We start from the raw sequence: 21,894 nt of genomic DNA, 5'->3' as shown, positions 1-21,894 counted from the left end.
TAACAGAGTCTATTTTCCGTAAATTGACGGTAGACTGTTCCATGATGGCGCCCCGCTGTAGCCAAAGCTACGCTTGCGATAGCTCGTACGTGGCTTTGGCAAGTCTAGTTTAATATCGGAATCCCTTAGAGTATACGATGTACTGCAGATGCTAAAACAAATTTTGTAAGTACATCGGGAAAGTCCCTTTAATTGTTTTAAACGTTAACGTCGCCTTCAACTTCTTTCGGCGCGTGGAGAGATTGTCCCAGTGGAGCCTCTTTAGGAGGAAACTGGTACTTGTGTCGTAACTGGATCTAACTGCAAGTAACTCAATGAACCGATCAGAATTTGAGGCGCATTGGTGCAGCCGGTGAAAAGCGCGGGAAAACACGCGCGCGTCAGGCCCATTTTGCACGCGCGACACAAGAACCAGCGTAAACGAAAGAGTGGAGACATCATAAGTGAGGGTTATCGGCCTGAAGCGAGGGGTTTTTGTGTTTTTTTCGCTTTTTGACCGTGCGGAATCCAAGTTATTTGTATTAGTTATTATCATGGGTGGTGAGAAATATTACTCGACTTCTTTTTCCCTATAAATTTAGATTGTCAATAATAATGATAATGATGATGATGATAAAAACTTGGAAAAACTTGGGCCATAACGGACCCTTATATAACTAAGCCCTTGGTATAACGAACGATATTCTCCTGCCCGGCCTAGGCTTTTAAAATTTTGATGATGACTCAGAATCATGTTTCTTTATTGAGGGGGATGGGATAAAAGAGAGGGAGGAAAGGGTAAGGCAACATATACTGGGCCGTTTAAGTCAGGTTTAAATTAGTTCTCCCCAAAGCAGCAAATCCGAAATAATTCTCCAGAGGCGAGTTTCTTGAGAATGAGACTCTTCCAGCTGACAATCGACACAGCAGGTAGTCAAGAGTGAAGTGATCTCGATATACAACCTTGATTACCTTGAGGTTCTTACCGCTACGTATCCTTTCGGAACTCTGCCCCTGTTACGCTGTGTATATGTAGTATATGTCGACCATGTTACCTGTAAGCCTGGTATATGTGTATGTTTTTAGCTCTTGCCCTTTTTAACCTTGTTCCTTCCACTTCACTCCCGCCTCGACTAGCTAGCCTTTGACAACAGTGTGTTGCGAAATTTTTGTTCAAAAGCGTATTTTATAGTGAAGAATGTTGTTATTGTTGTTGTTGTTGTTGTTGTATACAGAGGATACAGGAGGGGCTTTACAAGTTGGGAGCCAACATTGCACTCACTGTAGCCTGCACACAGACGTTAATTAGAAAAAGGATACGTCTAGTGGCCAGATTATACGGTCAGGGTTCCAGCCAAAGAACTGTGGTTTCATTGTGTCGGTAGGCTCTTAAAATGGCGATTGGATGTCCAGTTTGAACAACCAGAAGCCATTTTTGGTTGACGGGTAGCTATATAGTGGGTGGGCAAGTTAAAGGTTATCATGCCTGGAATTACTCAGGAACAAAAAGCTTCGTTTTCTTGTTTGCATGAGGTAGGAATGGCTACAAGGCTCTGGGACCAGCGGGGATGAGGAAAGGAAAGTCAACTTGGTTGTGTTGCGACTTGTATAGACCTTTGGCACGTGGGGTCATGTTGAGTCTTAGAGGAATAAAAAAGTTTGTTTTTGAACGGCAAGCCTCGCCCAGACGCGAATTCAGTGCAAGGCTTGCCGTGCAAAAATAAACTTTTTTATTCTCCTGAGATTCAATATGGCCGCCGAGTGAAAAAGGTCTCAAAGTCGAATTCCCTTTAATGGTTGCACTTGCCTCTACGTCGTACACAAAACAGCCTTACAAAAAAATACTACAAAAACTGGAAACAACAAAAAAACACTTTATTTCAGATAAATCGTTTACAGTACGATGCCAACACAAACTATCGACTAACTACTGGTATGTCTGGCTACATCAGCGCCTAATGAAAAAATAACTAATGAAACTTTTCAACCAAGTACGCAAAATCGTGCGTATATATTTTTTTACAAGAAAAATAGTATAGTAAAGCACAAAAATGTCCAAACGTACATGACATTTTGTTCTAAAAAATTATAGGACCTTATATTCACCGCCTTGTATTTGTACGAAAATTAGCTTCGTGTTCACCTAATATCTTTACAAAACTTTCCCCAACGGTTGTTAAATAGTTCTTTCGTACCGTTTGGGTGGGTGTTATTATAAATAAAATATCATGGGTGACAAATTACTCCTTAATTTTCACGCGAAATTTCAACGTTGATTTATAATTTCACACGTGAAACTACAAAATTGTTATGGCAACGTTTCTCGATAAGATAAACAAGTGAGCGTAATTTGTAATCAACGATATCATATGGTTAAAAGGCTCAGGAAATTATTACAATTTTGACAAAACACGCGTGAAATTATTTCTTAATTTCACACGTTACCATCTGATTGACCGTTGGCTGTTTACAGCTGGAATATTAAACATTTTACGAATGGTATACTCGGACAAGAGCACTGGTTAATACAACCACATTTTACTGCCTATACTGTGGTTTGGTTTGGGATAAAGACAGATAAGAAGTGAATTTTGTTGAAATGAATGCCGGTCTGCTCGCCTTGATTCAATATAATGAAAAACTAAAGAATTATCTATGCTCCCACTGAATAACTCTTTGAATAACTATTTTCACGTTCTGAAAAATTGTTTGGAACAAAATTATTGCTCAATTCTGAATACAGTCAAACCCCATTATTACGGACACCGTTGAGACCAGAAAAAGTGTCTGTATTACAGAGTGTCGTTATTAAGAGAGTTAATTTTAAGGCAAATGTATGGAGTGGGACCAAGAAAACTGTCCGTAATAACGATCGAGTAACCGTATTAAGCGGGTGTCCGTAGAGCAGGGTTTCACTGTATTCCCTTGTTCTAAACAAGAAAGTTAGAAATTAATTTTAATTTTAAATTCGCACTGTAATAACAACCAATTCCAACAAAATGTCCCTCAATCCTTACCGTTACGTTTTGAACAAAAATTAGCTCATGTCTATAAGCTGTTAAATAAAACAATGTTCTCGTCTTTAATATGGCTTGACAACGAACAGTTAACACAGTGAGCCAGTTATGAAAACAAAGACTAAATAACACCTGTGGTGTTACGCTTCAAGACCGAAGGTAGTATGGGTAACGGAAAATCTTGTAATGGACCATTTCCGAGTTGCTTTGAAACTCATTATGAAAGCGAGGCTAAGTGCAAAGTTTTCGTTGAGTATCAGTTTTCATTCACATGAAAAAAAAAAAACTAATTTTCATATGAAAAGCTTTGCTCCTAGCCTCGCTTTCATAGTGAGGTTCACAGCAACTCGGAAATGGCCTATTCGGTTGCCATTTGTCGGTTGTCAGTGCCATAGGTTCGGTGAAAATATGACAAACGTATGTTAAATATTATTAATTAACTCGCATCAGCTTGGGGTCTTGTTGCGTAGGCTTTCTGTATGGGTAAGGTAAAGTCGCATATGGCCGTAAGAAGCCCCTTGCAAGTGTAAAAAGAAACAGTACAAAGCTTATCTCCTTCAGTGTCAGTCATAGCTTTAGTCCAATTATCTTGTTTCCTGTCTACTTCTATTCTTAACCAATATATTAACTCAAAGATAAGGCTCATACCTATTTGTTCTCTGTATCTATTCGTAAACCAATAAGCTACAGTGGAACCCCGCTTTACGGACACCCGCTTAGTACGGCCACCTCGTATTGTTGCATTTCCCTCAGTGCCAATTAACCTTTTTGCCGGTAGCTAATTTATAGAGCAGGGTGCAGAAAGACAACGTGGAGCAAGCATTCTTGGCTACGGGCAAAAGTCTAACGCGAAACTTTGCCTCCATAACGGTTGAAATTGGTCAAGACTTAGTCAGTTTTTAACTGAAACGAGCAATTCTAAAGGAGTTTTCTACAACTACGTCCGTGACAAAATATATTAAAAGATAGCGTACTCTTTGAGTCTTAAAATCGATCGCCGATAATGTTGTAAAGACATCTGCAGCGAGTTTCAATATGAATAGTATGATTTGATTTTAATACTGGTAAGCCACAATATTACAGCGCTACAATTTTCAACTGAACAAATAATAAAAGCTAAAGGAAAAATATCTTCACTAAAAATCTATCAATAATGTACAATAATCTTTGAGACATTTATGTACAGTCCTAAATATATTAAGAAAATGTTTGTATCACAAACGATTAATTGTTATTATTGATTTATTTAGTCCCAGTTATCTAATTTTATCACCTCCCATGTAAAAATTTAATTTTTCCCATAGAATGTCAAGGGACTCACATAAATGACTTGAAATACATGAACTCACTTCCACATTATATGCTAAGTAATGGTAACTGGACTGTGTAAAGTACAATTCGAGGAGCAGTCGGGCCAGTAATTTGAAATTGGCCGAATTGGAACCGCATGTACAGCCAGTATATAGGATCGCTCCATGTTTAAACCCTTAAAGGGGAAGCATCATGGGGTTTTTGGCATCTTTTGATAAAAATGATGAAATAAGACCTTCAATCAGCTGCCAAATAATTCTAGAATGACGAGAGGAAAGAAATGAACTCAATTCTTGAAAGGAACAACTCGTGATCTGTTCTAGCGCATTTTGGAAACAAAAATGCGAGAACTTGATGTACATTAGCCTAACATTTTTCAAGTTTCAATCCATACCGGCCTACTCTGTCTCTGACTAGAGGCACTAATCGACAGTTTTATTGCACTGGGGTGATAATTTACAACAAACTTGACAATTATTTCTTAGTTTCTGCTGACAGACAAACATTTTGGGGTTTTGAAATGACAGCAAATTTGCGTGATAATTCCCCTTTAAGCTCACGTCAAAACATGGCCATGCAAGATTTCTAATTAAAGACAACGTAAAAACAACCTCTCACTAGCTACTTCAGTTTCTTGCCTTGTCCATCATAAATGTCCCAAGAGCACCCATAGGGCTTGATATGTCGTTAACGTCACCGCCTTCCTCGTGATTCTGAGACTTGGGATTGTTAGAAGAAACTGTTTTGTTCTTTCCACTCCCCTATAAAAAAAAAGTCAATCAAACACAAGAAATAAAGAAAATAGCATGCGTGCTTTTGAGCTTTTGAAATTCCGTGACTTTCCATGACCTTTTCCATGACTTCTCCAAGTTTTCCACGACCTAAATTTGACCATTTTCTTGGAAATCATCTTTCATTTTGGGTATGTTTTTACTATTTTCTTCGCAAAAAAAACCCAATTTATTTTGTACTTTTTAATAAACATCATTTTCCATGACTTTCCATGACCCACACCTAAATTCCATGACTTTCCAGGCCTGGAAAATGAAATTCTAAAATTCCATGACTTTCCAGGTTTTCCATGACCCGGCGTACGAACCCTGCCTTGAGTGTTTCCACTTACACCACGTTCCAGTTGTTCAAAAAACGGATAACTCTATCCAGCGGATAAGTCGCTATCCGGCGGATAAAATGTATTGGTTGGAGTACACGTTATCCGCTGGATAGCGATGTATCCTTTGGATAGAGTTATCCGCTCTTTGAACAACCGGGGCCAGGTCATGTACACACAAAGCAGTACTTTTAATTTCGTCTTAAAAATACGAAACTTGTTTGACATTATTTAAAAGTCATATAGCAACCTTTTTTTATCCCACCTTGCAACATACCACTGTTATGTTCAAAACAAAAAGGGAAATGCCCTTCTTCCTCACCAAACACAGGGTAGGGAAAGTGTATTAAAGTCCTCTTCTTCACACCATACATTGCCCATTGAGGTAACCATGTGCTGGGTGCTAGGCAACCAGGCCAACAACAACAACAAAAACAATCTTTATCTGTACTCTTGCCTTATGTGAAGTTCATTGCAAAAATACCGGTATTAGAAATAAAATTAGAGTACTGGCTCGGCCTTGAATAACCATAGGGGCTAACGGAGCCAGGCAGCCAGTTGCCATCAGCATTAAAATAAATGCATTAAATGCCAGGATGGACATTGCAACCAGAAGCATCACTGGGCATTGACGTATAGACCTCTTCACAGTTTAAGACCATCTTGGTTTGGAGGGAGGGGATGGATAGGCAAACATGACCAAAACAACTGTAAATTTAATGAATTTTTGCAGACTTTGAACTACTGTTAACCAGTGTTCGAATTTTGATCAAAATATGCAAATTACTGTCGAGTTTGAGCAGTAAGACAGGTTCAATTGACAAAGTCAGCCAAAATCCCAAATTGCCATCTGCGCCTTATATGTAATGTTATGCTGACATGTGATTTCATCCTCGGTAGATGCTGTAAAGTCCAGTCAAGAATATTTCAATTTCATAATAATATTATATAACTAATATAAGTTTCCTCTCTCTATAAATACATTTGCTGCAAAGAACTCCTCTTTAGTTGTTTTAACTTCCCTAAACGGTTTTTTCTTTTCATTCATCTAGTATATTTATTTATTTATTATATAATTATCTATCTTTTTGGCTTCTTTTTCTCTATTAAATGTATGTGTACTGTTGTAAGCACTATAAATATTACAAGTAAAGCGAAATATTGTAAGATATTGTACGTAAGTATTGCGAACACTGTAAGTATTGTAACTTTGTAAGTACTATAAGTAGTGCGTAGTACTGTAAATGTTGTATTGTCTTAGGCTAATAATAAAAAATAATAATAATAATAATAATAATAATAATAATAATAATAATAATAACAATAATAATATTATTATATAAAACTGCACTGTCATTTAATTTAATAATTACACTTCATCCAACAGAAAAAAAAAGGAAAAAGATTTAACAGTTACCTTTCTTGCAAATTTAAATGACGATATTCTGCCACCTGGCTCGGTTGCTGTTCTGTGCAACTTCTAAAATAGAACAAAAAACTTTAAATGTTGTGAATCCACCAATCTCTATTTAAATAAAACAAAATACTCTGTCCAGAGCCTATAAGAAGGGGTTTCTTCAGCTGTTACAGTGAACAAAGATGAAAAGAAAGATTACAAAAAAAGTGTTTCTATTATGTTCACAACCTATGGATATCATTGCAGCTATGATGCTAAAATTATTCAAGGCCAATAATTGTGACATCATAGCAGTTGGTTACATTGGTAACAGTTGATATTTCTAAATTTCAGCCTACAGCTTTCTTGTTTTATGAGCACAAGGAAGAACTATGGGGTGAGATCAGCCCACCACAGTTCACAGGTGGGCAATTCCTATAAATGTCAGTTTTTATAGCATGAATTACCCCAAGTATATGTAGGTGTATATCTACTCCCTCTGGTAAAGATACGGCCATGTATGGCCTTTATTGGGTCCATCACAATATTACAAGTAGATCACCCCAGAATTTTCATTGACTTCAAAGGACAGTACCTCCTTTTTCTACTGCGCATATAAGAACCTCTAATTTCTTAAGGAAGATGCCTACTAATACAAAGATATTTTTACCCAGTGTATGACTTAAAGGTCTAGCAAGGGCACTTGAAATCTGAAAAGAAAATTGAGGGTAGCCATGCATTTTTCAGAGATAACAAGAGCCATATATTGCTATGTATATTCACACTTTTTGGTGCTTTTTGTTGCTTATATTATAAAAATTTGATCTCTCAAAAAATTTGTGCTTAGTATGCCCCCCAATTTTCATTTTGGAATCCAATGACCCTTGCTAAGATGTGATTTTTCCCACAAAGTCATAAATGGCAAAAAAAAAACTGCTGTATTAGGAGGTACCGTCCTTAATTGCTTCTCACTCTTCAGTTCACTTGCCAAAGTTTCACAACTTACAGACTGAAGTAACAATGATTGCATTCTCAGTGCCATGAACCACTGTAAATGAAGTCTTAAAAAACAACCAAGATCAACTTTGTCTGTATCTTTCCACATTCTTTCATTTGCTTTGATTGACATCCAGAAAAATACAAATCCAGTTGGGTTAATCCACCATACTGAAAAAGATGGGGACTGGTACTTTTATCCATATAGTTCTTAGGGTACGAAAACCCTAAAAACGTTCATAAAACCCACAAAAAAGTTGTAAAATCTTTAAATTACCTAGCATACAGAATGTTGTTAGTACATGGACGAGTTTTGCAAATAAATATGGCTTTCTATGTGCCTATTGGCTGTGTAAGGTTTGCAAAGTATTGCGGTGAAATGTACACCCGCCATTTTTTTCTGTAGTATGGTGGATTGAAAGGGGTGGTGATGTAAAAACCCTGGAACTGACCTGTTTTTGTTCAATTTGTCCTTGACTGAGCATGTTGGACAGCAGCTTTTCAACTTCTTCAATTTGTTTTTCTTGCTTCCTGCTCCATTTGGCCAATTCTTCTTCTTGAGCCACTTGTGGTTCATTCAACTGCTGCCTCAAACCACCCAACTGCTTAATTTTGCCAAAAAATGTTTTTCCCTGATCTTTCAATTGCTTCGTAAAGTCAAAAAGCTGCTTAATGCACATGAAATTGTCGTTACTTTGCTGAGGAAACTCTGCAATCAGCTTGATAAGAACATCGTAAATTCCTTGGCAAAATGCACGCTGCTCTTCACAGGAATATAACAAACACTCTGCAAATTGATATAATTTTCCACCATCCTGCAGCTGGAGCTGTTTTGATGGTTCTTTGTTCTCTTTGGGATCATCATTCATGTAGCAAGACTCTGCACCACTGAAATCATGTTTAATTCTTTTTAACTGCTGGTCCAGTAATTGAAGATCAGTGGAAATGCGCTTCAAGTTCTCTTGCTTTTTTTGTTCTGTCGTTTTCCCCTTCTCCTGGGTAGCTGTGACTACAGTTTCTAGGAATTGTGCATTTTTAGTCATCTGCAAGACAAAGGTAACAGCATTTGAAATTAACCTTTTTTATGAGCCCCAATATCAATGTGTGGTTCCAGAGAAAAACGCTCCCCCCGACCCACCCATGGATGGTTTCCAGAAAATGCAAGAGGTAGGGGCCGGACAAAAAATAAGAGTAGTTATAAATCTCTGAAGGAGAGGGGGTTGCTTCAAAAGGAGTACCTTTCCAGATGGTTTTGATAAAGATCAAAGTAACAATATTTTAATAGTCTGCTCAAACCTATAATGTGCATATTAAAGCCCTGGTCAAATGGCTCATAATAGTTGATGATAGTTGGTGATTGCAATCAAAACTATCATTAGCCATTATCAACTATCAAGCGGGTTGTCAAACGACTTGGACAAACTTGTGGCAATTGATGGTAGTTTACCGTGAGCCTCTCGGCACCTGCTGAGTGGCAACATCGCAAACAAAACTTTGCAGGGAAGAATTTTTTGCAGCGAAAGAAAGCAGCTGCCTGCCTCATTTTCCTTCAGTGTTGGAAGAACTAACTGAAAATTAATCTTGAGAGCGCTGGTGGAGAGAACAGCTGACCGAAAAACTATCATCAACTATCATGCATGTGGTCAAACAGGAAAAACTATCCTCAACTATCATGAAGAATGTGAACACACTCACAAAGTGAATGCACGTGCTTTATCAGCTGCGCCTTGCGGTTTTAAACCCGATAAAACACTCCTGCACGTTTTTTAAACATTACTTAATGCACCTTATGCAGGAACGTGGGAATGAGACAACCACAATATTTCATTAATAATATGATCATTAACACTGCCTGGTTTAATTTGAAATCAGTGCAACATCAACCCCATTGACTCGAACTATTTTTTGTCTCCCTTAGGAGTTCAAATTGGCAGGGTTCTACAGCGTCATACTCCAAAATTCCATTTATGGGGAACTACAAGCAAAGCATTTTGTTTATTATTTTGAAAGTCAAGAAAGAAATGTGATGGCATCAGAGTTCTTTCTTGACTTTCAAATGATTAGCTGCCAGTAAATGATTGAAAAAATGGGGTTAAATCCAGGGAAAATTGTATCTTGTTTGAGTAGAGAGTTTGAGTTATAAACCAAGTTTAAGTAAGCAGGGTTCTGGACTTTGGTGTATACTAGTTTAAATCTCAACTAAGGATGAATTTTACAAACCCAATGTGCTGCTTACACCCAAAGCTTGAAATGAATTAATCAAATGCAAGATGTTTTACATGCGACGTCATGGCGACCATGTTGGTGTACAGGAACAATAAGATTTTTCTCCTCTGGGAGCTACCTTCCATTTTTATGCAAACCACTGAGCAAAATAATGTTCTTTTGTTTTGTACACCAACATGGCAGCAATGCAATCCACCTATAAACCTGTGACTGATACTGTAGGCATTAGCATCCACTTTGCTGTACTTGATACTGTGACTCACTGTACATGCATGTACTTGCTGTCATTATGTACAAGTCATTAATAATCATACTGGTCGTTCCACTGAATTTGAAGTAGAAATTCATTTTTTCAGCAAGCCATTTTTGCATTGAACTAAACTCAGTCTGACTAAGAACTGCATTTGAATTATTGCCAAAACAAAAAACATAAAAAATCACCTCTTCTAAATTCCAATCTCTGTTACATCCTGTTACCATGAATTTATTTCCTTGAGTATCTTCACACAACATCAGCTGTAAATTGAGAGATCACAAAATTAATTACAATTTAAACTATTAAATAAATACAGTCGAACCTCCCGTAAGCGACCACCCATAATGTCAAGGCTATGTGGTCGCTTACGGGAGGTGGTCGCTTACCCGAGGTCAGGTCACAGGGGGTCTAAATTTCGAACAATTTACATATGGTAATTGCAGAGACCTAACCCTTTTGCCAGTGCTTATCGAAACCCATAGTAATACTTTTCTCAGCTACAAATATATTAAGACTGGTCCAAAATTATTCTAGGCAAAAAATCTTAGGGTTTCTGGTGATTATTATTTGTATCTCACAAATTACTTAATACAGCGATTGAGACAATTCTTGTGAAAAAAACTTGACTCTTTTATTACTCCATGTGGCGCTGTCTAAATTTTTCAGGGAACAGAACATAAGCAAAAAGTTAACAACTCTTTTATAGAACCTGTGATGTACGTGTTAACAAGTATTAAAAACACCAGCAGGCCTGTAGGTTGCAAAACAATCCCACACTTGTGCGTCGATAAGTTTGGAGCTAACAATAAACTGCTGCAGGACAGTTCAAAGCACTTTATTCTCTCAGAGGCCATGCTTGTCAGTTTAATTAAAGCTTAAAATGTGCACTGACATTAGGTATTAAATAATAACACACTGCACGACAGCTCGACATGCTGGACTCTCCTACAAGGTATTTAATCTGATTAAAGTTTATTTCAGTGTACAGTATAGTGCATGCATATTTTATCAATTGTTTCATTGCTACATGTAGCTAATTATTATTGGGAGACACTTCCAGTAGCTCCAACTGTGAGATTTATGGCGTCTGCTGTAATGATGTGGCCAATTTGTTACAGCGACACATTTTTCAATTTCCGCCCATGAGAGATACAGCAGATTATGTGTCAAGTGGTCGCCTATGGGAGGTTAAAAACAACTGAAAATTTTAAACAATCATCTCTAAAAGTGGTCCCTTACGAGAGGTGGTTGCCTACGAGAGGTTTCATTTGTAGTGATTTGATTTGAAAACTTTTGGTATTTTGGAAAAGTGGTCGCTAATGAGAGGTGGTCGCAAAGGGAGGTTCGGCTGTATAAACATGCTAATTACCTTTCAAAAACTCATTAATAATTCATAAGCCCAGTGACCTATCAAATGGTCGATGATACAGCAGTGACTTTAATTTATATTGATAAACCTCCTCATTTAATATTAGTGTTTTATCAGCTGATAAAACACTCCTCATTAGTATGAGGTGTTTTATCAGCTGAAAAAACATACATAGAATGTATGAAGCATATAAAAGCAGTATATTAATTAATGACATAAATTTTTTGGCGGGGAAGCCCAATATGAAGCTGTATGGATCAACCCAAAAATGTTTCTTGCATGTTCAGAGTATCACTATTTTGTGCTTGCAAGCCGTGGGCAATGACTCATTTTTCTGTCGTCATTTTTTTCTAAAAGTCTCTAAACCTACAATTTATTAAGTAAAGAGGAAAATAGGTAAGTTAAAATAACGAGATAAAAAAGATAGGTCACCATAAAAATTGGCTGGACTTAAAGCATTTAAAGGAAATTAACACATCATGTTTTCAAGTTGTGTGCATGCCAATGTAGCAAGAAATTATGAACAGTAAGAATGAGCAATGCAATTTGACAATGGAATATTACTTTAAGCTCTATCAGAGCAGATCAGGAGGGCAAATGTTTAGTCAGTGTACTGCATTTACACTTTGTCCCTTTATCTACAGAATGTTTCCAAGTTCAGAACTGAACAGTGCATTTGAAAATTAAAAGACATCCAAACATCACTCACCTTGTCCAGCTCGGCATTCAAGGTACACACAACTTTTAGACTGATTACTTCACCCTCAGAGGCTTCAGTAAATGTGGGCACCCATAGATCACTGACTCCTAAAAACAGAAAAAAAAAAGGAAATAAACCAGTATTAATTAAAATAATTCTAGATAACATTCAATGACACATCAACTGCACTATTAATACTAAATTAATACTTCATACCGTCCTCACAACACACGTAAGCTTCATGCGTTATAAACTGGACAAGAAGGGCTGTCAGTTATTTGTCCTTCAGTGAAAACAAAATAATTAATTTAACTAATAATAAACTTGTCACAGTATATAACTTTTTATCATTTGTACATGTCTACACCAGAAAATTAAAGGTGAAAATTTAGTTACCTAAATTTTAACATCTGACACCAGACTTGACCATGTTATGTTTTACATCTATGACTGTATGACTGACGGGCATTGATCATATAATTTATGGCATTGTCAAATGGTTTTCTCACTGCTTTTATTAATTAAATTAATCAAAAACAAATTAAGTTCCTGGCTGAAAGGGAACAGGAATGTCCTGAAATTCTCAAGCAAGAACCTCCCAATAAGCCTATCATTCTAATTTGGTTTGCTTTATATAAGGCCACCAATTTTTAAAAAAAAGGTGCTTGTTGGCACCTCTCTTAAATGTCAGAGAGTCAGCTGGCTAATGCTATTCCAGAATCTGATCGCACAATAATGGAGGTTATGAGCTCAAACTGGAAGTAATAGCTAGGGTATGACCACTCTGGCATAGAAACCCTACCTCGAGTAACATGTCTCAATCCTTTCAATGGTTCTAATTATTGGTTAATACACATGTGCATCAGACTTTTAATTTGACTTTCAAAGTCCAAAAGTTTGTTGGCCTTGCAATGCAGGCAGTACAGTCAACTCTCTTGTAAGCAACCACCCTTGCAGGCATGACAAAGTGGTCATTTATGTGAGGTGGTCGCTTAAGGGAAAGATCAACAAAATAAACCTAATACTGGATTGATTAATTAATTACATAAAAATATTACCTTATCAGCAAAAATTACTCAAACAGAAACCAATTTATTTGATTTCTTCACAATCATGTAACAAGTTTCGGGAAAAGTACAGTAGAGTGTACAGTGCTTGTCAATGTCTCATGTTATCCTTGAACTCAGCAGTCTGGGGCCAAGCGTCATTAAAAAATATTGAACTTTTGTCACTTCTGAGTGATGATTTACTAATGATCATACATGATCATGTTGGGTGATCGCTTACCAGAAGCAGAAAACAAAAAAATATGTCAAATTTCTGGCCTAAAAAGTGGTTGCAGTCCCTTAGGAAATTTGAATGGTGGTCGCTTACAAGAGAGCTCTTGAAACAGTATTTAACTGAGAAAGAAACGGTTGTTTACGTAGACTAGTGATTGCTTATGGGAGGTGGTCGCTTACGAGAAGTGGTCGCTATGAGAGAGTTGACTGTATCTGCATCATCAGGTTGTTTCCTGTAGCAAGGAACTTAAATTACTCCCCGGCATATTCAATGACTCTCTTTACCTTGGTGTAAAAGTGCTGAGTTAACCTTAGCCGGTGAAAGACTACACCATTGTCTATAAGCATCCCATCCAAGGATTGGACAGATGGTATGGCAGGGCTAGCGGTTACTGGCCGTTAAATGCCTCAAAATCCAGAGGCCCAGATAAAAAGTTCCCTTCCTGACTAACTGGATTTGTTTCAGGGTAGTTCTCTGTTCAAATTGTTGGTCAGACACACAGCTTGTACAAAAATTATAGCCAACTGGTATGCTTCTTTGCCAGTTGGGACTCTTAATAAGTTTATGTTGCATTGGTTTTACTTATCAAAGTTTCAATGTTCACATGTTTTTTTTTAACTAATTAAAGTCCTAATGGTGAAATGCACAGAGAAATACCAGAAACATTTTTTTAACTTCACCCACCAAGCAGCTTTTCTGCAAAGCCTTTTTTCCCTATGCTACACAATGCATCCGCCAGACATCCTACTGTAGCACTCCTCCCCTCCTGCTGATGCCATTTAGTTAACAGTGCATGGGCTTTATCCCGATTCTTCCTATTTTCCTCATCCATGTTGTTAATTTGTGATCCTGCAATCTTGAGCTTCGGTCCCAGCTCACGCCAGCATGTTCCTACATCATCGCTGATATCAGAGAGTTGCAGTTCAGTTACTACTGCATCTCTTGGATCAGTTGTTGTTTCTATAACAAGAACCACAATCAAATTTACATGCAAGATACAACACATGTTGTAGCTTAAAATGATTTCAACCTAGGTTGATTTGTATTTTCCTTTGTTAAGGTTGGGTAATTTACATCTGAAACAAAGGAAAATACAAATCAACCTAGGTTGGAATCATTTTAACCTGGGATTAATTTTAACCTACAACACATACAGGTATCGTACAAGTCAAGAAGTTGTCTCAAATAGATGAAAAAAAAAACTAAGTTTCCTTTCATATGTTAGGCAGAAGAGGGAACATACACATTTTTGTACCATACTTTGCAAGCTTCAAATGCACACAATAATTTTCTATGTAAGTTTTCACTACAGTCTGCAAGGAGATGTTTGATACACTTCCTGTTGGGAACTACAGTGAATACAGTGAATAAGTTTTGTTTCTATGTTTTATGGCTTTGATCAAGAAAGAAAGGAGTCATTTACTCATTTACAGGTTCAAATTCACCATGTGTAGGTTAACCTCTGCATCATCATTATTTTTGTCAAGATGCCATTAATTACGCGGGATGCCCTGCAGGGGCATACCGTGTCTAAAAATGGGTCGATTTCTTTTTTTTTTCTGCGTAGTAGCTACAAATCTGTACAATAATTTATTCATTAAACTCTCCCCTCTCCTACTCGGGATGTATTGTTGTGATTGTCTTCAACAAAAGCAGGCCAATCAAAATCCTTCTTTGTCGCTTATATCGTGAGGGAGGGGACCCACTCACCCCTACTTGTGTGACGTCAAAGCATCATTTGATTTATTAATCAAAACGGATTAAATTTAGCAGAAAAACTAACGCGGAGAGATTTTGACGTTTCGATGACATCCTGTCATCATTATCAAGAAAATGAAGAAAATTTACATAAGTAAGTAGACAAAACTAAACTGAAAACAATAGTCTATTGTTCTAAGCCAGTGAATCATCAAGTGACCTCACAAAGGAAAGCCAAAGTCAGGTGAATAATTTGGCACGTATTGAATCTGATTGGATGTAGGGGGCTGACAACTTGCCCTGTACTCCTGACTTTGTTAAGCTTTTATATAAGCTTTATAATCAATAAGCTTATCGTCATTTTCAAAGTTGCTCCGTATTTTGGTTTAATATTTTTTTTTTGGTTGGTGTTCAGTAGCATATCATGTCTCACTGATCTGAAGCTTTGTAAAGAGGCTTGTCAGGGTTTTTCATTGAGGTTAATGGGTAATGTTTGTGAAATAATGAAAGATTATAAAAAATTGAATCTGATCATGCGGACGAACTATAAACAGCTTTGTAACTCAGTTGTTGCAGGGCTGTCAACTCTCCCGGATAATCCGGGAGTCTCCAGATTTTGAACCTTATCTCCCGGTCTCCAGATTTATGTCTGTAATCTCCAGATTTTGAGCCGTATCTTCTGGTCTCCAGATTTATGTCTGTAATCTCCCGGATAAATGATGAAGTTTGTTATTTGTCGTAGACTCGAATTTGCTGACAAGAATATGTAAAATGTTTAGCGTTGTTTTTGTTACTATTTGTTTTCCCCCCCCCCCCCCCCCCCACTGCCCACTGAACCCGTGAATTTGGCCTTGATGGGACGCCTCTGTAAGGCTCTTTGTAATTGCTGTCCGGGGAAGTCATATTCTCCATATTTGAAGACGTGTGAGGTTGACAGCCCTGTGTTGGGCAATATTTTAACTCATTCCCTTCACGCCCTGTAATCTATGGAGCCTCTACGCTTGATAGCGCGAAAATTCGTAGAAAATTGGCGTTACATCCGGTTGATGCCATATTTGGCAAATAGGAAGTCTACAAAATTATCCAATCACTGGCCGAGTTTCATCGCGATCAGTTGAATAAATTTTGCATACCGAATTTTTATTTGCATGATTAACTATAAGCGTGATGGCGTTCTCTTCAAAGAGAGCGTATGTTGAGGAAATCAGCCCAGAAGAAGACACAGATTTTGACTATGAAGGAGATAGCGGTCCAGAAGGCATGTCAAGTGATGAGGAAAGTGAATTAGATCGGCTTCTCACCGATGAAGGCGAAAATGAGAGGTAAACTTTAACATACGACGCCACGCAGTTCACACGCAACAGAGCATATGTTCTTGAATTGCGGGAAAATATGATTTGTAGCCGCTCGCTACGCTTGAATTCTTGCTTTCTTCATCAGAAGATCTTAGTTTTACACTGAGTTAACATTTGGGAGTCAAAAGCTCGGTAATTTTTGTTAGAATTTTCGTTTTGGGCGTCAGGGTAAGAAGATACGATGTAGCGTGTGTGTGACGCTGAAGTCTAAAAATGCATTCCGTTGCTATGGAAACGTAGATTTTTATTTGATTAGATGGTTATCAACAAAAATTTGTAATTTATTTTGTTTTTGTTCTTTCTCCACCAGATTTGGAGGAATTGTAGCCAATACATCAAGGAACATTTTCTTTGTTAACTTTTCTTTGCAACCAGACCTCTTGGTCATATTTTATGTATTTTGTGAAAATTGTTTGCATAAATGATGCTGATTTATGATAATTATATTTTTTTTGTGAAATATTGTGAGCTCCTTTGGAGACAAACTTTTTCTCCCTGTAAAGCCTCATCATTGCTGATTAAAATGATGTATAACTTTGCACTCTCCTGTAAATAGTTTTCGAAATATTAAATAAAATAGGAATGTGGTCAAAATATGCCTGTTTTTGCTGTGAAGAGAGTGAGTTAAAGGTAGTTCTAAATGTTATTGCGGTTACCACAGCAACAGGTCAGTTCTACAAAAAGGACCTCTAACTTGTAACATCTAGCTGATCAAAAACTAAGTCAGTGACTTAGCGTTTTTATTGCTTTGTTGGAAAGCACCCTAAATTCTTTAACTCCTTTGGAAATATGCGAAAAAGTTATCTGGTAAATCTTGTGATATTTCAAAACATGGCATTTTTTCACCTACAAAAATTTCTACCAGCTAAATTTCTCCCAAACATAATTTTCTATTTGAAGTGGCATACTGAATGTGGCATGCATGCAAATATTCAAGACAGGTCACTGCACAAAATTTCAAAATAAAAACAAATGTTTCCTGTAGCTTTTATTTCCGGTTCGCACAAATTTATGCTGCATTTCCACTTCCGGTGTCCTGCACACGTGACATTTTGTTTCATTCAGCTTACGGAACGTGGGTGGGTTACAAGCGCGCAGGAGGCTAGAAACCCTTTCCAGCCTCCTTAATTAAATATATTTATTTTTTTATTCTATGGGTCCTCTATGAGATGTAACGCAATTGCGTCAGCATTAATTAAGTTCAGTTTAGTTTACATCCCACATATAGAGTAAAAATATAAGCTTATATTATGTATTTAAAAGCTTCATCATCACTGAGACATGATCATTGTGCTACTTAACACCAACCACAACAAATATTAAGGCAAGTACGAAGCAATTTTGTAATGAAGGGCCATATATTTCGAGAGGTATTTAATATATAACTGAGGCGGCTCGCCAGTATTAACCAGTCAGAGTTTAAAGAACGAGTAAGGTTTATACAAGTTAGTGGCTCGACAGCTCGCCAGTCACGCTTGGAATTTGACACGCGAGCCGCCGAGCCGCTGTTATAATACTTAATCTGTTTGACTGGCCAGCCGCCGAGCCACTTGAACTTATAACAGTGGAGAAGTAGTCCTGTGTACAGTGTATATTTACTACGCGAGCATAATTACCTTTTTTCAAGTCTGCACAGTTGGCACATATTTTCGCGCTGTGTCCAGGGTCTGTCGTTGTTTTGGTATCTACTGACTCGGCAGAAGATCCAGCGCTCCCATGTGCAATTTCTAACTGACCATGAACCTCCATTTTGCTTTCAGGTGTTCGCGTTTGACCTGAACTGTACATTTCCTCTTCCAACTCCTGCTCAAACATATTTAGATCGATATCGCGGCAGTCCAACTTTTCTCTCCCCAATCCTTCCTCGTTCACCTTATTGATTTGCATAATTATCATTTTACCATCACATCGCGCGCGTGATCTGAGGGAAAACCTCAAATTAAAAGTACGACTGCTCGGGCCGTTTATGATACGAACCCGTTCAAAAGTGTTACGGTACCCATAGTTTTTGTAAAGATATACTCGTGCTGTTTTGGCTCCACCTAAAACAGCACGGGAATTTCTTTACAAAAACGGTATGGGTACCGTAACACTTTTGAACGGGTCCGTACCATTTTTCACCTGTTGTGTAAACGGCCCTGTACCACTGACGATTCGAGCAGGCACTTTAAAACCACCTTTGAAGAACACTAAAAATAGCGATGAAATACATAAGCTTCGCCGCGGTTACTCCCTGGATAGATAGATTCAGGTTCACTCTCTCGCGCACGCGCGAAAAAATAACCTCTGGCACCCAGGATGGGTCGTAAACTTTCAGCAAATATGGCATACTCTCTCAATTAAATTACTTTTTTTTTTTTTTAGGAAATAGCTTAAGAAACACTCAGAGCGACGTATTGTTTTCGTACGTTTTTATTTTGGTGAGAAAAGCGCCGTGCCGAAAGGGTCAAGTAGATCGAGACTGTCGTCCGAGTCAACAGGGATTTCGCGCAAAGTGGGAGGATAAGGAATTTACTTCGATTGAGAAACGTCTAAGGGTGTCCCGTACTCATTCGCGTATTCTTCTTTGGTGGTCCGAAGTCATTAGGCTATTTTAACTGAAAATCGTTGTGCCGCGGGTGCCAGATAGTTAAACACTGGAAATAATTAAAGTGCACTCATGCCAACTCTCCCGGATTATCCGGGAGTCTCCCGGATACGGAACGAATCTCCCGGTCTCCCGTACGGGTGGCTAAACCTCCCGGATAAAAGCGACTTGGCGTCTTATTTGTATAATAGGCTAGTATTTCTACTCAAATGTTCCATAAATTTAAGAAATATTGTGTCATGGTTACATTTGCATACCTGTTTTACCCAATCTGCCACAAACTTTGACGGAAACCGAAGAAAATACGCTTTTTGTCATCATTACAATATAAACGACTTTCTGATTGGATAAACGTTCAACCAATTAAAGAGCAGGACAAAAAAAGCTATTAATAGTGTTGTGCGAATTTTGTGCCAACAAGGTGGGGGGGGGGGGGGTAAGTGCATCAATTTTGCTTAGGGGGGAGGGTATGGTAATAAGGGGGGGAGGGTTGCTCCGAAGAAAAAATCTCCAGATTTCAGATCTTCAGAGGTTGGCATCTCTCTATGTAGATTTGCCAGATTTCAACGAAATTTGGCCAAAATGTTCCTCAGATATTAATGCGTCAAAGTGTGTCAGGCTTAAACGAAATTCAAAATATTTTTTTGCCGTGACGTGTTAACTTCTGACGCGACTACAGAAATTTTCCATTGTCCAACTTTAGGGTTACCCTGTTTCTATTTGTATTCTTTGTCATTTACCAGCTTTTCAAGCCGATTCGAAGCGATTTCGGCGAGTTAGCATCATTCGGGTTTCCACTGTTAAGTGTAACAAAAGGCCGACCATGCCCGAAGCACGAAGCGGAATAAATCCGTTGAAATCATCCCTAGTGTCCCAATTCCTTCATAGAATCAAAGTAGAGATGCATACCTATCCTGCCAGTGCAACTCCGACTCAATTGAAGCCGTATCACGTTTGCTAGAAAGATTTTCTTTCAAGTCAGCTCGCTTCTGAGATTTCGAAAGATGCGCGGCCAGAACGCCATGGACACATTAAACGTTCGAACAGCACGCTGGGTAAAAAAAGTTCCCTGGCACGGGAGGAACAGCGGCCAGCATGCAGTTGCCCACAGGCAAACAGATTTGTTCCCGGGGCCTCCTCGTGTGTTACTACCGGACTATTCAACCTAAATTTCCGACACAGAATCAAATATATGGACAAACTGTTGTCCTTTTTCCCGGAAATTTGGAAATTCCTCGAATTTTCCTTTCCATTGGTCATTCCATTTCCGGCCAGATGCTCAGCCCCAGTTTCTTACGTGATTTAAAAGTTACCCTCGCATTTTTTGAATAAATTTGATTCTACTCATTTAGTTTGTGTAATGTGGTCGAACTATCCAGGAGCTCGGCTTACGTCCTAAGAGCTGCATTTTTATTTATGGGGTAGAAGTTGAACGAGTTGAAATAATAGTGAGGCAGCATAAATGAAATAAAGATATATTTTCAGATGACTTTTTCGCTATCGTTGGGAAGTGCAGAGACGACGACGACCGCAACAAGAACGTCAGAAAAAAAATAGTTTTAATTAGCAAGACACTGGCTCTGCACGTGCGTTATAAACTTTGATACCTTTCTTTGTCGTCATCTACAAAACAACGACGTGTAATCACCATTCAAGGTTTTATGAAAAACATGAACACATGATGATTCAGTTTCCTTTCTCTTAAAGCCGATCCTACGACGTTAACTCCTGGATAGTTCGACCATATTACACAAACTAAATGAGTAGAAATTATCGCAAATTTATTCGGAAAACGTGAGTGTAATTTTTAAATTTCGTAAGAAACTGGGGCTGGGCCCAGTTGTTAAAAGCCCGCTAATTCTGGATTAACAACAACTTTGGTTAGAGTTTAATTACATAACAATAAAGATTTTTCAAAAAGATTTTTGTCCTTCAGTTTTGACGTTGACTTTTCTTTACCACTGGCATAAAATTAGAGTTAAAAAACAATTTTAACGAGCGAGCAGGAAACCTTCCGTTAAGTTTTAATCGCGGATTAACGTTTATCGGCTTTCGAACAACCGGGCCCTGGGCATTCGGCGAAATGGTATCATGCCCAGCAGTTCTCGTACCTTGACAAGCAATTCGTTCTTCCCAGTCGCCGGGCTTTGGTTTAAGTGTTGATTTGAACGAAAGTGAATGCTGTACGAATCGCAACTTACAGTGTCAGTGAAAAATCTAGTCTCATGGAATCTCATCACACAAAATCGCCCCAACACATACTCAGGAAAGAGCTCTGGGGAAGAGTATCCATTGAGCGCCACTTTACTGAATTAAAACAGGGTGGTGGGAAAAAAGCTAGTATAAAAGCACATTCGTATACACCATGCTTTTCGTTATCAATGGAGTCGTTTCTTTTGTGTTCACTTGTCGCCTTTTGTTTCATTCGTTTCTTTCAATCAACCCTAATCATACCTGTCATTCCATAAGTTTCCTTTGTAAACGTTACCGAATTATTACTAATCATTTGACAAACTTTGTTCACACTAATTGTTCGACGTAGCAGTACCAGTAAAAAGGCCAATTAACTTGCATGGCGCGTTGGAATGCACGAAACATGAAGTTTTTAGCAT

The 21,894-nt window shown here is 38.1% G+C and overlaps 1 protein-coding gene and 1 long non-coding RNA gene across 3 annotated transcripts; one reads left to right on the top strand and one right to left on the bottom strand.

The window, feature by feature from the left end:
• Window positions 1-1,832: 1,832 nt before the first annotated feature.
• On the bottom strand, window positions 1,833-18,551 carry LOC146478156 (uncharacterized). 2 transcript variants are annotated; one of them, XM_085112851.1, is made up of 7 exons: window positions 18,312-18,550; window positions 14,327-14,602; window positions 12,371-12,468; window positions 10,478-10,552; window positions 8,263-8,853; window positions 6,836-6,898; window positions 1,833-5,068 (listed from the first exon to the last, which is right to left on the bottom strand). In XM_085112851.1, the coding sequence occupies exons 1-7, from the start codon at window positions 18,508-18,510 to the stop codon at window positions 4,934-4,936; spliced, it is 1,437 nt and encodes a 478-aa protein (XP_084968977.1). In that variant the 5' UTR covers window positions 18,511-18,550; the 3' UTR covers window positions 1,833-4,933. The 2 variants fall into 2 exon arrangements, with proteins under 2 accessions (XP_084968977.1, XP_084968978.1); XM_085112852.1 differs by lacking the exon at window positions 6,836-6,898 and having other exon boundaries at window positions 18,312-18,551.
• On the top strand, window positions 16,355-17,317 carry LOC146478157 (uncharacterized). The gene is made up of 2 exons (XR_014865194.1): window positions 16,355-16,662; window positions 17,006-17,317. It is a non-coding gene; the product is annotated as an uncharacterized LOC146478157 (long non-coding RNA).
• Window positions 18,552-21,894: the final 3,343 nt, after the last annotated feature.

The sequence above is a fragment of the Pavona decussata genome, unplaced genomic scaffold, assembly GCF_977016875.1.
Source record: "Pavona decussata unplaced genomic scaffold, jaPavDecu1.1 SCAFFOLD_67, whole genome shotgun sequence".
Classification (NCBI taxonomy): Eukaryota; Metazoa; Cnidaria; class Anthozoa; order Scleractinia; family Agariciidae; genus Pavona; species Pavona decussata.
This window is presented reverse-complemented; position numbering and strand designations above follow the sequence as displayed.